This window comes from Prorops nasuta, unplaced genomic scaffold, assembly GCF_024137725.1.
Source record: "Prorops nasuta isolate Cenicafe-Biocafe unplaced genomic scaffold, Cenicafe_Pnas_1.2 PNAS00013, whole genome shotgun sequence".
In the NCBI taxonomy this organism is placed as follows: Eukaryota; Metazoa; Arthropoda; class Insecta; order Hymenoptera; family Bethylidae; genus Prorops; species Prorops nasuta.
The window spans coordinates 6619269-6638304 of NW_027116810.1; the positions used below are offsets into that span (position 1 = coordinate 6619269).

Sequence of the window (19036 nt, forward strand, 5' to 3'; positions counted from 1 at the left end):
GCTCGTCGTACGGTAGAAAGGTCGAGGGTCGAGAGGATAAAAGAAGGAAAGAGAGATAAAAATCGTTGTTTTTGGATAGATGGTAGAGGCGATCAATTACAGCGAACGTCACTCGTGCGGCTAATCACGGGTCCGTAGCGAGTCACGGGGGTTCGCTGGAAATCGGGGCCGGTGTTCGATTTCGCGTGTACCCATTATTAGACGGACGAACTTCGTGCGTTGCTGCGCTCCGGACATCCAAGGTGCTAATCTAATCTGGCCGCGAGCGATTAAAGGCCGGCAGCAATCACCCCACAGGACCTTTACCCTTACCTTTACTCCGGCTACTCCACGTTTAATTAACTATTCTCCCTCTTTCCTATCTCTCTCTCTCTCCCTCTTTGTACATCACGTATATGTACACCCTAACCTCACCCAAATTCAGTATCGCTGAATCCATATCTGTATATATATATATATATATATATATATGCACGCGTGGATATAACTCTTATGATTATCTCGTAATTTTTTCCTAGTCGAAAGAAAAACTCGAGCTCGAGGATTTGGTCCGAGAATTGAAAAGAGAACGATCGTTGTGCCCCGAGCTTCCTTCCGGTTTCTTGCTGTATTTTCTTCGCACCACCCTGCTCGTCCCGCTGCGCTCTGCAAGGATTGGTAGGCGTGTGCGTGCACGCCCGCGCGCGATCTCTGATTAACGAGGGAGGGCAGCTCTCGTTTCGGACTGATTTTTGTCGGGCTTTCTCAGAAAACACAGAGCCACTCAAGCGTGGGCGGAGCGCCCTTTCTCAATATCTTTTTTCTTCCCCAACTCCGCGCGTTTCAGCGCTGTGCAGACACACGCCGATGGCTCCGCGAAAAATCCGACGATTCATTACGAGAGAGATCGCAGCCCATTACACCCTCTCTCTAATCCTTTAATCAACGCTCTATACCTGTACGTAGGGAAATATGATATATATATATATATATTCCACAGTGAGGAGCAAGAGAAATGAGAAAATAAGAAAACAGCAGAGTCGAGTAACGATTAATTTTTGTATTCATTTATTTTCATAATGATGAGTGTTCATTATAATCGATCTATAATATACATCATAGCATTCGGTTTATACATAATTACAATTATAAATCTCGTTCGCCCTTTAACGCGTAGGAGTAACTGGTTAATTACGTCGTGAGTATTTCGCGCGGCGAGGATGAAAAACCTAGATAAGGGGGGGGGGGGGGTAGACACGTAGAAAAGAGGTCCTTTCTTTCCTTCATTCTTTCTTTTATCTTCGCGCTGCTTGATTCGCGAGAAACTGATATACTCGCTTATGAAAATAAACATATATATACAACGAAAATTCGACTGCCCAAGAACGATCCTGGTGAATCGAGATGTGATGTTTACGTTAGGATCCGTTCGTGTATATCGTTCGCACACAATTGGTTGTACCGCGCGTGTGTGTGTGTGTGTGTGTGTGTGTGCGTATAACAGTATTAGAGCTGCAAATTGCAATAATTGGAGATTCAATCAGGATCGTTCTGTCGCAGCCAGCTGCGCGCTAAAAGGACTTGGCGATTTAATCCTAGAGGAGGAGGTTAACGCGGCAGTGCCCGCTACTGGCCGCTGGTACAGAGTATCGTGTAGGATTCCTAGTAAACAATAAATAAAATCTATCTATTCTCATTTATCTATATAGCGCGAGCTTCATCCATCAATTTGATTTACTGGTCGATACGTGCTCGCTCACCGATCGCTCGGCTCGTCGACTATCCGCAGGAGAGATCCAATAATACTAATAGAAAAAAAGGCAAACTAACTTTAAGAACCTGTTACGTAATCGATGCCGGTAAAAGAATCCTCGTGATTCCATCTTGCACTCTGCTCTCATTTCTCTAGTTTTTAACATTGCTCTATTACGGGATCTCTCTTGCAAATTTCGCATTCCCCTGCGTCGACTGATTGCATTTTAGGTTAGCTGCCGTTCGATATTATCTTCTTCATCTTCTTCCCCCCTCCTCTCTTCGACTTAGCAACTCGTTTAGAAAACTAACGTGACCACCGATTCACCCTGGGGCGTAGGTGAGCTTGTGTGACGACGATCGCTCCACAAGTGGGCCAACTTAAAGACAATATATTTACGCGATACATCGAAATGTACTATATCATATATATTATATACAGCAGTACTAACGGATTATTGATTAAATAGTGGCGTATTCGCTAATACGTACGTTATCACAACGATGATAAAATTAGTTCGTAGACCGAGATTGAAATACTTGGAAAGTCTCGGGCCACGAGGTATCTCGGTCTGTGCTCGTCCGGCCAATTGTTCTCAGTCTCGTTCCGCATTGGTCCCCGGTGGTACCTGGCGAGCCAAGACCACGGCGATTATGCGCGAGGGAGAGAGAGAAAGAGAAAGAGGGAGGGGGAGGGGGAGGGGGAGAGAGGGGGAGAGAGAGAGAGAAAGAGAGAGAAAGAGAGAGAGAGAGAGAGAGAGAGAGAGACTAAAAGCGGCGGAATTATCTTAGCCGATCAGTTTGGAGTGCTTTGTGTGACACGCGGACTGGAACAAAGTGCGCGGAGAACGCTGCGTGCTACTAGTTACGATTTCGTCCGCGAGCAGCGTAAAATTGGACGCGGAAACGCGCACAAAGAAATCATTCGCTTCTTACTCCCGATGGAATCTTACGAATCTCGAGCGGCGAGTCGCAATATAAGGAATCTTCCTTCGCTCCCGATGCCGCGCACTAAATTTATTTTGATTATAGTTTAGTTTACTTAATCCTACGTGTAGTTTTGTGCATTTCGTTTCCTTTCTTTGTCTCGTTGAACCAAGGAGAACGCACTTGGTACGAGTACCTGACGTAGATTAGATAGATGGAAGAAAGAATTTTTGTGCAAAGGAGAGATAACACTGTAATATAATATTTATATCTTTATGTATATATATAGATCTGCATATATATATATATTTTTTTTTATATCGTAGAACGAAAAAAAAAATCAGTCTTGAAAAAATAAATTACAATCGACGTAGATTCAGTGGCATCGCAACGTTCCAGTGGACACAAACGCACTCCGATCTATATATTGCACGTGTTCGGCGAAGTTGAGACTTTGATTTGCGTCCGAGCCGCTAGAGGGACAGGGGAGATCATCTCGGCGATCTAAGAGTCGTCGCAGTGGTCGTGGTCGTCATCGTCGCAGTCGTTGTTTTCAGGATTTTGGCATCACAGTAAGGAATAGTCGTGCGGTCGATGTCCGTAAAACAAGATCGGTCACGAGCTGTTGGAGATGATCGGTAGATCCCGATGGGCTTGAGGATCCCTGGTGTGAGCGTCCCTGACAGCCCTGGAACCAAAGATCCGGTCGCAGCCAGGAATGGTACACCTAGCCTCTTCCTTCCGGTCGTCCGAGTCCGGGGACGACAGTGGTGATCCCGAGCTGGAGGCGTGTCTCGCGTGTTCCTGCTGCGACAGCCTGGTCAGATGATTGAGATGTTGATGAGTGAGGCCGTTGAGACCAGCCAGGTGGGAGGCGAACGACGTTAAACCTGGGAAGGTGACGTCCAAGTGAGGAGGTAGCAGCAGCGGATGAGGCGGTGGTATCCTCGCGACCAGATCAACGGCCGAGGGCATTCCTGGTACCAGAGGGTAGGGAGCCAAGGGACCGATTCCAGCATCGGCGTACAACCTGGCTAGGAACTCGTGAGGATTCATCTGTCCGGCGTCCTCGATCCTCGGTGACAGACTGGCCGGTAAATTGGACGCGAGGGGTGGACTGGACGAGGTCGACAGCAACTTCCGGTGGAGATTGAGATTGGCCGAGTGTCGATCCCTCGATCTCTTCGAGGGGAATGCCGCGTTGCAGCCATCGACGCTACAGCGATGCATCAGCTTGAGATGGACGTTCTGGTAGTGCGTCTTGACCCCGAAGTGATTCTGGAAGACCTTGCCGCAGGCCGTGCAGCGCCTCGGATTCTCGCGGTCCAGCGGTACCTCTTGGGTGCTGACGAAGCCGCCATTTTCGTAGCGAGCGTAGGTGATGAGGCTACTGTCCGTATCCATGGCCGTTGGGGAGGGTGAAGTGCTGGAAGAGCTCGAGAAACGCGAAGAGTCGATGGTGACCTCCTGATGCTGGTGGTGGAGGTGGTGGTGGTGGTGGTGGTGGTGGTGGTGGTGCTGCTGCTGCTGCTGCTGCTGCTGCTGATAGTGATGCGGTTGGTTGCCGTGGATGAGGCTGACGGGGCTGGTGGAACCTCCGCCAGCTCTCGCTGAGGTCTGCTGCTGGCCCACGGCGACGAACGGCATCGTGCGACCCTGCGACAAGGACTCGAGTTGACGCAAAGTGTTGGTCGAGGAGTCGAGGGAGAGGTCGTCGGCTGTGGTGGGCCGGCTGTCGACCGAGCTCGGGTCACGGGAGGGATCATCAGGACGCTCACCTTCTTGATTGCGCAGTGCATCGTCCTGCTCCTCCTCATCATCCATATCCGCTTCCGGCAGTGGCCCCTCTGAGTCATCATCATCATCCACCTCTTCATCATCCCCCTCGGAGTAGAGTCCGCCCTTCTTCTCTTCCTTCCTCGACACCTCCACCTCCATCCCCTTCTCCCTCTCCTCCTCCTCCTCCCTCCTCCTCTTCCTCTCCCTCTCACTCAGCCTCTCCACCCCCGTTATCTCCGGCCCCGTTCTGTCCTCGTTCTCCTGCAGCAGGGAATCCTCGCTCTCGCTGCGACGATGATTCGCCCGTCGCTCCTCCTCCTCCGCCGACTCTCTCTCCCTCTCCCTCTTGCAACTCGTCGTCGCCGCTGTGCCATTCTCGGCCTTGGCGCACTCCGACTCCCCGCGAGTCTTTGGTTCCGGGCTGATCGGACCTTTCGGCGATTTGGCGCTGCTCGCCCTCGAGCTCAGATCCCTCGGCTCGTCCTGAGGTAGGTCCTCCGGCTGCTTCTCGGTGCTCGCGTCGATCGGCAAGACTTCTCTCACCCGAGGATCCCCCGGGGACCGCGAGTTCGAGTCTCGATCGTTATTGTTGCACGAGGTCGAGAGATTCTTCGGGGACGACGACGCGGTTTTGCGCTCCTCCGCCTCCAGCCTGGACATCGACATGTCCTCCGGTTGGTTCTGGAAGTTGTTCATTTTGGACAAACCACCGTCCTGCGCGTGTCTGTGCACCCTGTCGTCGTCGTTGGAGGACTCGCCGTCCGTCGACGAGGAGTGGACCTCGGAGAGTACTGCGCATCTCGTCGGGTGCTGGGACTTGCGTTTCCGCACACCCTTGCTGTGCAGGGAGCCGGTGCTCGGAGTCTGTTGACCGAGGGAGAAGGAGTGTTGCTCGATCGTCCCCATGGAGTCGTTGTCCTCGTTGCTCTCGGGATTGCTGACCGCGTCCTCTTCAGCCGTATCAGCGAAGTAGAACTTGGGTCGTTTGGCTATACTGAAATCCGCCGGTTGCTCGTCGTCGTCGTCGGCGACCGAGCGCTTGGAAAGTCCCAGGGGGAGGTTGCTGGCTTCGTCGTCGGCGACCACGTAAATTCCTGCATCGTCGTCGTCCTCGTCGTCCTCGCCCTCCTGCATCATCGAGGAGGTCTGGCTGGACGGCGAGACGGCGCCCGCTTGCATTCCCGAGGGATTAGAGTAGGATCCTCTTGCTATGGTGGTGGTGGCTGCCGCCGTCGTCATGGCTAGGCTAGCGGACGACAAGGTCGTCGTGGACAAACTCGTCGCACTGGTCATTCTCTGCTGGGCCTCCTCGAAGGATCTCGACTGATTTTGCGAGGAGGAGGAGGACAGGTCCAGGTGCTTGAAGTCGAGGGCGCAGAGGGAGGCTGGCGAACGCAAGGGATCCGGAGGCGGCGTTAGCAGTGGGAAGGAACCGAAGGACAAGTGATTGAGACCGCTGGGTGGTACCGGAAGTCCACCGACCTGGGGAGGCAGTACCAGAGCGTGGGCCATCGACGAGCGACCGTCGTGAGGCGAGATCTTCCTTCTGAGGTGCGGCGAGTGCAGCTTTGGATTGGGATTCTGACTGTGGCGATTCCTCGATCTTCTCGAGCTGAAGGTCATCGGACAGCCCTTGATGGTGCACTTGTGCATCTCGCGCAAATGCACAGCACTGAAGTGAATCTTGAGCGCACCCTTGTCGCAGAAAGTCTTGAGACAAAGATTGCACTGCACCCTCTTCTTGCCGGTGGTGGGGTTGATGAAGGGAGTACCGAGATTCGGTGGCATGTTGGTGGAAGTACCCCACTGGCTGGTGGGACGTTTGCCGGGCGAGTGAGGCTTCCTGCCCGGGATGCTCGGAGGCCTACCCAGAGGCGCGGCTTGAAGAGGTAGCGGCGGCGGTGGTTGTCGTTGCTCCGAAGAGTGCTTCGTCGACAGGGAGTCCCTTCTGCTGAGATTCAAGGCGCTGCCGGAGTTCTTGTCGTCGGCGTCGTCCTCCTCGGAGCCGAACTCGCTGCTCCTTTCACCTCCGCTGTGGATATCGGCGGGATTGGTCAGTCCAGTGACGGAACTCGGCGATTTCACCATCTGCGGAGGTGGAAAGTGCGTGGGGAAGCTGGGGGGCAGGGCGCCGGAGGACACCGCGACCGAGAGCGGATGTCCAAAGGTCAAGGCCGAGGAGGAGACCGGCGCTACGGGCATGTGGGGTCTCTGCAACTGAGAGCTAGAGTGATGAGGAGGACTGTGGGGAGTCTGAGGATTTCTCAAGGACTTCCTGGCCGGTAGGAGCTGGTCCCCGGGAGGCGGTGGCAGTGGCGAGAAGGCTGGTAGCCCTAGGTTCCCCAGTTTCCGGAAGTCGAAGGGCTGCATGCTCTGCAATCTGTTGAGCGGCGAGGTCAAGTGGGACTCGAGGCTTCTGGGCGGGGAGTTGGCGCTGCCGGCCGGTCCGGAATTGATACCGGCCGAGGTGGAGTAGTGTTTCTGCGCGGTCGGTGACACCGAGGGATGCGAGACCGCTGGTGGTGGAGGTGGGGGCGGCAGCTGGAGCGAGAGTCTCGATCCGTGCGGCGGCAGTCCGCAGTGGAAGGGATGAAGGGTCGGTGGTAATTGTGCTAGTGGCATCGTCGGTGGCGAAGTTCGTCTGCTTGGTGACATAGCATCCGAACCCGACGTGCCGGCGGCCAGCAGCAGCTGCTGCACGAACGGACGCGTCTCGGCGAACCTGAGGAACTGCTGAAGAACCAGCGGCTCCTCCTCAGCCGAGCAGAAACTCCATCGGTCCAGCACCGGGCCGTTCTGCGAGTCCTGCAAAATTACAAGGAAAACACGGTTAATGATCGATCGATTCTCCACTGGGACACCTCCGGCTCTTGCCAATGGCGTGCTCCTCTCGATCGCCTTTAGCACATTACCATATGTATATACATATATGTATATATATATATATACGCACACGTAGCGCGACTGTATAAGCTTGTGTCTCTCGCCTCGCGCCTGCCGCGTGTATATTTACGCATTCCGAGCGAGTAGACGTAACGCAGGACGCCCGCGACGCGACGCTTTTCCCGTACCGTGTATATTTCTTCAACCACGCGTAAAATAACGCGCATCGGCCTTAATCCGCGCGCACTCCAAATCTCTTCCCGCCGACACATTCCATTTTATTTTTCGACACGGCGAAATTGTTATACTTCTCGACCCGGGTTTGTTTGTCCAAGAAAAATCACCGACGATCCTTTTTTCCCCCTTACATCTCCGCAACAATAAATATCCTTTCAACGGTAACGAAAATCGTGCTAAGATTAGCGGGGGTCTCGTCCCTGGAGAAAGGAGAATTCGAGCGATGATTGTTTCGAGCGTTTGTTGCGAGATCAGGCTAAAGTAGTTGCCTGTTTTACCTACGGTTGGACAAATTGGTCGCGCGGAGTTATCCGATTCGCGTTTGGGTCCTCTAGTTCGGTGGTGGTGGTGGTGGTTTATTGCTTCGTGGTGGATGTTCGAGAAGCGAGCGAGGTGTTTCGCACGTGTGTGCGTGACGTGTGGTGGTCCGCGATGAAAAGAATTCCGCGAATCGGTTAAACGCTTCGTCGTTACGTGAAAGGATGGAACGGCGGAGGACCTAAACGATCGTGTCTGAGAATGCAAGACTACCGTGTGTGTATACCGTGGGACTCAAATTTTAATCCCACACGCGAATGAGCCGCCAGACCCCCACCCCCTTGCACCTTCGACCCGTCGAGTCACGCGTTCGCACTCGCGCGCCATCATCTCCCTCCCCTCCCCTATCTTCCTTTATGATGGACAGAATTTCGGTAAAACCCGCAGCTACACACAGGCAGGCCCATTAAAGGACCCAATCTCCATCCGTGAGAAACCGACTCTCTCGACTCAGCCCTATTACTTTCTTCCTTCTATTTCTCTCCATTCATTTTTCATTTAGCGCGGAACCATCTAAAAATCACAACGGTTCAAGAATCACGCCTGGGAAACACCTTACGCTCGACTCGAGGTGTGCTGAAACGTTAGGGGAGCGGTCGTTACGTAATATCGCGTAATACGTTAATTAGCACACGCGGGTTAGTCCTCGCTTCACTTGTATAGCCTGCTCCACGCATCTCTTCGTCATAAGAAATACATCATTGCGAGCCGTATCTCGAAGAGATTTCTCCCACTTTTCATCCTCGGTCCTTATCAAATTGAATATGCACAACGTAATCGAGCACCATTGATAAGATTTACTCGTTTTAGCTATGTATGTACATATATATATATATATACCATTTCACATTACAGCAGCATGAAACTATATATAGCAGAGAGTAGCGTGTATCATTGCGAGAATGATGAAAATAAATTATCCATCGGGTTACCGTGGAGGATATTTCGTAAAACATCGCTGCTAATTGCTCGGAACAACTATATGAGTTCCATTTCGTTTTGCTTCAACGATCGATGCAATAAACGCCAACGGTATACTGGTATATAAACACGCGTATACGAGGAGGTTTTATTCGGAGCGAGCCAATAAATGGATTAAAAATAAATTATCGAAAGCGTGAGAAATTTTTTGCAAAAATTGCCGAGGGACGGTTAGGCTAAAATAAGGAGAGTCTGCGGAATATACATATAGGATAGACTCGTAAAGGCATAGCTGCGCGTTATTGACGTGAAAATTTGAAGGATTCGGTGGAGGATATCGTGCAACGTCTCGAAAGGGGTTGAGAAAAATGAAAGGGGAAGTGAGATTAGAGGAAAAAGAGTAGCAGAAGCTCGGTGTTTATAGCAATTACGAGGATCGTAGCGTGGGAAAGCGGGATGAGATTGTACGGGCTCGCGTGGCTGTGGGAGAAACTCGGCTTCCGATGGGTGGTGCCATCTATCGGGCGAGGCCTTCGTCGCCGGGCACGTCGAGTCGAGTTTCTCGACCGAGAAACAGATTCGGAGAAAGAGATGCGTAGAGCGAAGAGCAGTGCCATCCGTGACTGGACACAGTGCATATGATTTCACGCTCCGCGTATCTGTCTTATTCGTGTGTAGAAATCGTGAAGATCTCGCATGGATATCCGCCGCTAATTTAGATAAGCAACATTTAGCCCGGGGACTATTGCTCTGCGGATCTTTGCTCTTCGTCTTTTCATATCGAATGCCACCCCCCCCCCCCCCCCCCCCACTCCTTTATAGATTTATAATCTTTTTCCCTCCGCATCTATTTATCCATTTCCACGCACGCCTTCCATATCCCTTTTCACGCGTCACTCTCATCAGCGATACACCTGTCACAGACAATTTTACTCACACTTGCATGGAATTCCTACTTCAATTTTAGTGGTTTATCTTTAAAAATGCAGGATTATCTTGTTGTATCTATAACACTGGACAATTTGGTTGGTAAGAATCAGCGGGATTTCTTTGCTCGGACTTTTATGCATCGAAACCGGATCCTATATACATACAGAAGCAATGCAAAGAGTGTGGTGGTGCAGTATTGGGTGGAGAGCACGCGTGGAAAGTGCGTAATTACCGCGGACTTTTACGACATGCACGACAATTAGCTATAGGTCGGTGCGTCTAAGCGAATTCTACAGCATGAGAGGCAGCGAGGCTTTTTCCTCCTGGCGATTCTCGTAGAGAGAGAGCCGAGCGACGAAAAACTGCGCAAAGAACGGCGGGTGCTTCCTGCGTGATGGAAAGCCACCGTATAGTAAAAAGCGCGGATTGTTTCGGTGTAGCTGGCGCGCGCTCGCCAAGTCGCAGGCTTCATCGGACAAATTTTACGAGTTCCGAATAATCGACTCTTGCGCGCTGATCGAATCGATGCAATTCAAACTACACGTATGTATATATATATATATACATTAACAAGGCAGAATTCTTCCATCGTCGCATACACGGTAAATATTATCTCTCCGAGAATTACAAGAGTCTCTTTTCGCAAATTCCACCGAGCTATCCCATTGCGTCAGACACAATGTAAGTTTACAAAGATGGCAGTATATAGTGGTGTAATTTGCAAAGTGTCCCACGACTGTCGTAGCAATTTTATACAAATTTGTTGCATCGTGCGCGCTAACGACGATGGATGGGAGAATCTCTTATAGGAATCGCAGGTTTCCCGTGTCGCGCGACAGTATTGGTGCAATGGGCAGCACTCTCCCCCGTTCCATTTGCGTCGTATCGAACGCAATAAGGAAAACGAGGGGGGTGGTGGGGGGAAAGGTATGCACCGTTAGGCTCGCGGAAGAAGAAACCGGAGCGAGCGGGCTGGAGAGGTTCTCAGCGGCCGCATCTAGGAACAAAGCGCGAGCTCGGAATATATTTAAGCTAAGAATATGCATTACGCGCGCGCGACGCGCAAACGGCCATTGTTGTCGATCGAACGGCGCGCGAGCCTCCTCTATTGCAAATCGAAATCGGCCACTTCCGTTCCTATCATAATTATACACTCTGCTCCGCGACCTCGCGCGAATCCCCGTGTTTCTCTTAGCTCGGAAAATCGTCCACGTTGCGTATTCCCAATATGCGTCGATGGAAGAAGAAGAAGAAGAAGAAGGTAACTCGATCCCGCGCTCTCTAGCTCGCGCGTGTGTACTGTGTACACTGGATGCTAACGATGAAATGGAGAAGAAAAAATTTAGTTACATATATACATATAGCAATTGGGACAGAGTCGTACTAGAGTACCTAGGAGTGTGTATATACATGTATATATGCATACATGGGGAAGGAAGGATTTTATCGCGAGAGAGGCGTGCGAGGGAATCGAGAGTATTTTGAAAGGAATCGCGGGCGCCAAACTGGGCCGACCATTACTCACTGGAGACTATATAGACTCGCGAAACAATATATAGTATATGCCGATGCCCGAAGCGCGTACACACTTAACGCAAGCATTATTGTAATTTTGCCGGGCTGCTGGTAAAGTGACGGCTGCCTTTAAATCCGACTCCTTCCTTTCCCAGGCGCGCCTCTCGGCGATTTACATACGAAACACGTTTTTTGTCGCGTACAATCCTGACAGAGGACATCACACGGACGATCTACGGCAATTAACCGGATCCAGCCGCAACCGTACGCGCGCGGTGTGCGCGCGGCAGAAGCTCAAGAGCTCGCTTTCTTCTTCTCGTATATATATATATATATACATATACCTATCGAGCGATGCAGGCTTCGACGTGCACAGCCGGTGGAGCCTCTAACCGAGTGTATATATATATATATATATATATAGTAGGGAGCGAGAGAAAGAGACGAGACGCCACTACGGCAGAGAAACCCTTCGCTAATGATCGGTTCTCGAAAGACCAGCAGGTCTCCGCGCGCCATTTTTTTTTATCCCCGCGAATCCTGTTCTCCATCGCACTCTGTAATCTCGCGTACTCGCGCGCGGCCTTCGTCCTTTCAATTCCAATAAATCTCTCTCATCGTTGCTCTTCTGCAATTGAATTCCGGTAAAAGCGTAATTTCACTACGCGAGCTGCTGTCCCACATTACGCTCGTCTCAATCATCGAAAATCACGCAGTCCTAGCTACATATATATGCAGGCTGATTATAGCTCGAAAATCGGCAACCGTGATGGAGAACGATCCGATGTCTTTATAAATTCGAGAATCGGCGTCGATCTCCACGCCGAATTTACATGGAGATTCCAACTAATTTCAGGCTGGAAATTTTATTCCAGTCTTGTGTGCATGCGTATATGTATATAATAGAGTGGAATCTGCATAAAGGTTGTAGCGAGGGAAAGAGCAGTAGTCTCTTAGATTAATGGTGCGTAGAGGGGAATCGGTTGCAACTAGATCGGCGAGAGGTGCTTTTATCCCGAGTTCGGTGTAATAATCGGCTGGGATTCGGTGGTTCCGGCCCGGCTCTCGATCGAGCCTCGGAGTCTCTTCGTCAGCAGCCCCTGTAATTTTTCGCCTTCGTGCGTGATCTTCCTTTTTCGTCCTCGCGGCCCAACCCCGATCGATCGGTAGCCCTTGTAACGGCGAGGCCAACTTTTAATTTCCCCGCGAATCCACCTCTACTATATATATATGTATACGCTACGCATGCACGGCGCTTTTGCGCTCTTTTGCGTTTCCGCTCGATTTGCATTCGTTGGCCTCCGCGGCTCCCATAATTCAAGGTTTTGGGCCCGCTCGAGGTGGAGTAATGACGGGTCGATCTCCACGGGTCGGCTCTTGCCCCGATTCTCATCGCCTTTACACCGATCGCCCTTCATTTTTAACGCGACATCCGTCCTTAACCTTATAATCGTGCTTGCATATACATATATATATATATATATATACAAAGTTTTAAACACGCGCGCACAATCCTACTGGATATAAATATAATATCTCGCCTAATTTTCATTTTTAGACCAACGATTCTTGGATGACCTGCGTGATGCGGAAATTAACATTGGCTCTCGTAAATTCACATCACTTTTATACACCGAATACTCGAAGAATTACAATTCTCAACTCAAAGATCCATTTCTCCTAAAATCTCTACATTGTACGATCGTTTCATGCACCTTATCCCATGTCACTTTGAGATATTCGTCAATACAGGAAACAGAAAATAGACTTTTGTTAAGGAAATATATAATAGGAATGTGGCCTCAACACTACCTCTGGTTCTAAATTTCCAACGGACAATTATTTCGGTGACCCGAGAATTTCAGGAAACAACAAAGTCGACTCCCGCATATAGATTCACGTCACTTTTATACACAAACTAAACAAGAATTAAATTTTCCAACTGAAAACCCAAATTCCTCTCGATTTCGACGCTCGTTTGACGTAATTTTTAACGTTACACATTGAGATTCTTCATTGTACGACATAACAGAGAGATAAGGAAGAGCATAGAACGGAATGTGGTAAGAAGGTGGCGCCAAGGTTCCAGCGAGTGCCGTCAATATTTCGAAGGCTTAAATTCGACTAAACGATTCGGGTGGTTGAATGGCGTGCGAGGTGCGGTAATAATGACATGCAGGCCGATGGCCGGTCTCGCTGGGCTTCGGGCGAATTATTTTCGCATCTCTCCCCGTTCCGTATAGCAGAGATCGAGCAACCGGGCCAAGTCGTTTCCGGTTGGCGCTTCCACCAGCAGTCCTCCAATGAGCCGATACGAGGAGAGTTGCGTGTGCTCTCGCGCGCGCAGCACACTTTGTAGCCTGATGGACGCGCACCGATTTATGAACCATCCACATCTCGCGGGCATATTTACAAATTCTCAACGCTCAAAAGGCAGGGGACCACCTGTGCGAGAAATTAATACCTCCTTCCTTTTTTATTTCGAGACCGATCATCTCCTCTCTCTCTCTCTCTCTCTCTCTCTCTCTAGTGCATGATGATTTAATATTGTCAATTGGAATTAATGGCTTGGCGCGACGCGATCCAACGATTTATGCTCTTCCTTGCATTCTTCGCTTTGTATGTATACGTATACACGTATATATATAGGTTCAGAATAATTCTCCATTTTTTCAACGCTTCGTACTGCACATACATAGTTTTCGTACAAGAGTCTGATGGAACGTTGAACCGATCCCTGCATTCGGTCACTTTCCTTTTTTACTCGTATCGGCTGTGTAAAGCATACACACACACACACACACACACACACATATTTATATATATATCTAGTGTAGCAGCGAGTAGTGGCTCGTCCCTCATTACCGACGGGCCGCGGATCAATTCGTCACGCTCACCGATCCTTTCACGACTCGCGGCTTCCAGGGCGTTCGCCGTACCTTATTCCTATATACATATATAGCTATATCTACCTATGAGAATCTTTCAGGTTTTCATCGATAGAAAGATAAGGAAATTCTTGCTTATATATATATATATATATATATAGAGAGAGAGAGAGAGAGAGAGAGAGAGAGAGAGTCCTCGCGTGCCGCAAGATTTCTTTCGTTAATTCCACAAGAAAATTGAGAGAGAATATATTTAGCGTTGGAGATCGAGAGGATTGTTCGAATTTGTTTCTTTTGCAAGAAGCGAGCGATTTGGTGTACCGGGTAGTTGAGTCTGACGGGCGAGATTTCTTCGGATAAGAGAGTAGCGGCACAGCAGCATCAGCAACAACAACAACAACACAGCAAGAGGACATCTTAAAGGCATCCTCGCTCGTAAATCTGCGCTCGAATGCGCGGTTCTCCGTTGTACGGGCGAGCGAGGGACCGCGGTAAACGCAAAATCGCCTGAATTACGCGGCGCGTCTCTCGCGAAATTGGCCTGAGCTTCGACAGGAAGGCGTTGCGAGGCGTGATTTACCGTTTCGCCGTCGAAATATCGACGATAAAACGGCCCGATGCAAATTTCGCGTTCACCGGGAGGCTCTTGCTAACGGGATCCAGCAGGATTCCGAGTTCCGAGCTAAGGACGAGCGTCAATCAGCTCTCGTGACAGCAGCTTTACGCGTTTTCAACATTTTCTTTCTCATCCCAGCAGCTCGCTGCACGCTATATACGTGCCATTATATGTATATATATATAGTATACCTGCAATTTCTCAACCACTCAAATTCAAATTCGTCCAACGACGAGTTATCAAAGTTTTCTATATATATATATATATATATATATATATATGCGTGTGCGCGTGCATGCACTAGTGTACGCGGCGAAGCGTTGACAGCTGTCAAGAGCTGTGCGTGAAACGGTCACTTTTATAACATGTTCCTGCGCGAATGGAGATCTTTTCGCGAGGAGTTTCAAAAGGTACACTGCCAACGGTATGTCGTAGTTTGGATTTAATTGGTAGAAAGTTTGATCCGGCATTGAAAAAGAAACACTTCGGGTAAAAGTTTACAACTGTGCGCACATTGTGGAGTTTAACGTCAGACTAATATATATATATATATGTGTGTGTGTGTATACGTGTATAAATATATATATAGAAAGAGAGAGAGAGAGAGAGAGAGAGAAGGACAGAGAAGGAAGGAAACGAATAAATAATTAACAAAGTTGAAGAGTTGTCAGGAGTAATCCAGGCGACAAGCAAGAGGGAGAAGGTCGCGAAAAGTTATCGGCGATCGTTGCACGCGTAAACGGAGACAATGCCAATGGGACCTCTAAGTACACTTGCGTGTAAAATTCATTGCGATTAAATTCCAGCACGCTGTACCCACGCCGAGTGGCCGACCGCCGCGATAGCGCCAAGCGGCCTCAAGTCCTCTGCGAGTCCCGCCGCCAAACCGGTTTTCCATACGTTTTAATTTCACGCTTACAAAGCCGCGATTCACTTTATATACATACTATACATACACGCATACCGTCCGTTTTCCACGCGAGCCTCGTCTCACTCTCCTCCGCAAGAAACGCGTTGACTCTTCTTCGGCCAAATTCGACCATGCCCACCAACCTCTTTCGAACGTTTCTTTTCTTCCCCTTGGAACGTTTCCTCGTCACGATAACACTTCACTAGGTTGCTACGTCCGATGGATCTCCTCAAATTTCTTTCCATTTACTTCTCTGTCTCTCTCTCTCTCTCCCCCACTTATTGGTTCACTTTCACGCATAGGACAGAAGAGGAGGGCTCGTCATCGCCATCAGAATTGACGTTTGGCAGCTGCGGGCAAGAGTCGGTCGCTGCGACTGCTGTTGCACTTGATCTTCTCGACGCGCGTGTCTACGTGGATTTCTCAAGAACGAGCACTTCTGGTGGAACATCCATGCGACGCTGTATTTCCTGCACCATTCGATCGCCTCTCGTCAACGCGGCACAAAACACTCGTAAAACGAACGACGCACTTTGGTGAAAAAAAAAAAAAAAAAAAAAACACTGTCCATCGCAGTCCATTCACTTGGCTCTGGTTAAATCCAAGCAGGCTACGTCCGAGTGTCGAAGATGGATGAATTTTGATCGGTTTCGAGCTGTCATCGGGAGATGTCAACGACGGATATATCGGTGCTTTCCAAGTCGAGCGTCTTTTCCAGGAACTTGTCAATGTCGTTGTGAAACGAGGTGTTCTTTCCGTTGACCTGTCAAAGTCCCACCGTGACTGTTGCGCGCCTCGACTTCGTAGCTCCCACCCTGCTCACACCTGTCGCTATGGTTTAGCCGAGGCTCGCCACATGGCGAGACACGCGCCGCGCTTCGTCAAATTCGCCGAACTGTCTCTCACACCCCCACCCACCCTTGCTATCTTTGTCCGCGTGCCAAGAAGAGTGTACCGAGAGCAATTATCGTCAAAGTTGGAAGAGCTGGTTGCGACAAGTTCCGCAAAAACCGGCGCGTATCACATACACACACACACTGTATAAAGGTATATACGAATGTCGAAGCGAGCTGAGGCGATAGGTACGCGAGAAGAGGAGCGCTACTACGTATACACGTGGTTCCATGGAAAGTCTCGAGAAGGATGAAATTGTTAGCGAGCGACAGGGGAGCGGCAGGAGAGGCGGAGGATTCCGAAGGGAAGTGCCGATGGAGGGTAGTAGGGTAGGGGATGAAAATTCGACTCACCTGCAGTATGTATCCTCTCGCGTAATCCTCGTGGGTCCAGCCAAATGTGGCTAGGAGACGCGTCACTTCCGCGTGCGGTAACTTGGCGAACAATTTATCGAGCAGGATCTTAAGTCTGATCGGTAGAGCGTGCGAGCCGTAGAGGACGAGGGATGCGACGTCAAACGCGGCCGTCGGCTCGACAGTCTCTGAAACCGGCGGCCTCTCCTCCTTCTCCGCGAGCTGCTCCGACCCGGCGCTGCTTCCCCCACCACCGTTGCCCGCCACCCCACCAGACTTGCCTCGATCCCCACCGAATCTCTCTCTCTCGACACCCCCACCTTCAGCCCCACCCGTGGGCGACGTCCTCGTTCTCGGCGACGTCGCCTTTACCCTCCCTACGACGCTTTTATCTGCCCCACCACCACCCCCGCCGCCGCCGTAACCGTACGAAGCGAGGACATCCAGTAGAGCCAGACCCCCTCCGCCTCCGCCGCCGCCGCAAGACCTCTGCTTCTGGTGCTCCTGCTCCTGCTCCTCTTGATGTTGCTGCTTCCCCGACAGTCGTGCCAGTGCTGAAACACATAAACGCGCGATTCAGCTTTAGAGACCCTTTAATTCCAAAACCCATTTACACGAGGTTTCTCTATGTAAGTACGTGTGTGTGTGTGCGCGCGGGATTCAGGGGGATAAGCGTAGGTGTATTCGTCGACAGGTCCCCACCAACGACTTCTCCCACCCCCGCAGGGTCCCCTCCACAAGGACAGAATCCTCCCCCCCCCCCCCTCATTTCCCTCCCCACTCGTCGACAAACTTTGACTTTCTCTTTCTAAAAGAGGCTCTCGCTTCTCGCTAGCTCCCCGTCAGCGTATCCAGCACTTACGCTCCCCCCCCCCCCCACCCTCTCTCCTTCGCGACTCCCACCCCGAAACCGACGACGTCGTCGACGCTCCCCACTTCTCTCGCGAAAACCCACCACGCAGCTAGTTTAACGTACGTCAACCTGCTGCTGCTGCCACCGTGTCATTCCGCTCACAACCACCGATATCGCTCTCTCTCTCTCTCTCTCTCTCTCTCCCTCCGGTATATGTCAGGTACACACAATTTTGAATTACTAACATCTACTATATGCATATGCAGGAGTAAATTTGAACGTGCGACTCGATTTTGATCGACCGGCCTCTTATACATATCGTCGCATCGTCGACTTTAGGCTGCTTGAAGAATATCAGGACCCTCGGCCACTTTCCCTCGAGAACCGTCACGCTTTTCGCACCTGACGATCCTTATCTCGACACACGAAAGTTTATGGGCCTTCCACAATGCTCGATGGTATCGTTCGCGCCAGTTTCCACTACGAAAACGTTAATCGAATGTGTGTTTGCTAATGTTCCTTCGCTATCTCGATAATTATCTGCCTTCTTAACGACTATGGCCGTGTGTATCCTACTACCTGCAACCTGCAATTGGTCGATAAAGCAGTGTTTCCATTTGGCTCCCGCGAAAACTTTAATAGATTCAAGATCATTCTCCAGTCATTATCTCCTTGACGCGTTGAGTCACTCCCCAGCCTGTTTATAGCCAAAGCGTGCAACGATGCCTCGGAGCTTCGTGAAAAATGCACGATCCAGCAAAATGTCACTCCAAAGGGAAAATGTTGAATTATCGTCGTTCCATCGCGCTTTATTATTGTGCCGCGACAGTCGAGATCCTGCAATGTTGCAAATCAGACACTCCGCTTTAACGAGCGACTTTAATATCAGATTTAATTACAGACTGGATAAAATTATTTAACCAGATACGTGATGCTTTTAATTGAATCGAGTAACCTTTTTGCCAATAAAATATTCTTCGTTAATCTTGCATTTTCCCCTTTCGTTATATTATAATTGTTCTTTACTCGAAGCAACATAGCGACGTATTCTAGAAAGATTTGGTCGCGCAGATAACAAGTCATTGTCATAGCGTAAGTGCGAGAGGGATCCATTACGCGATGACTTTTAACTCGTCGGATAACGTTAAGGGGGCGTTGTATTGTTGCACGGTTCTTATGGGCTTTAAGAGGAAAGCGCCGACCGCGATTGTCGTCGTAGGTGCCACATCGGGCCCTCACAGCGGGCCCTGGCCCTCGCAGCTCACAGCATGAGTTCAATAG

The 19036-nt window shown here is 50.2% G+C and overlaps 1 protein-coding gene across 1 annotated transcript in view; it reads right to left on the reverse strand.

Annotated features, from left to right (window-relative positions):
* Positions 1 to 1110: 1110 nt before the first annotated feature.
* Positions 1111 to 19036, reverse strand: part of LOC136778159 (zinc finger protein basonuclin-2-like) — a 179432-nt gene continuing 161506 nt past the window's right edge. Inside the window, exons 4-5 of the mRNA XM_066734773.1 lie at positions 16903 to 17456; positions 1111 to 7242 (exon numbers count right to left, since the gene is read on the reverse strand). Of these exons, the coding sequence (XP_066590870.1) occupies positions 3274 to 7242; positions 16903 to 17456 (4523 nt within the window). The 3' untranslated portion in view covers positions 1111 to 3273. The remainder of the gene's footprint in view (positions 7243 to 16902; positions 17457 to 19036) is intronic.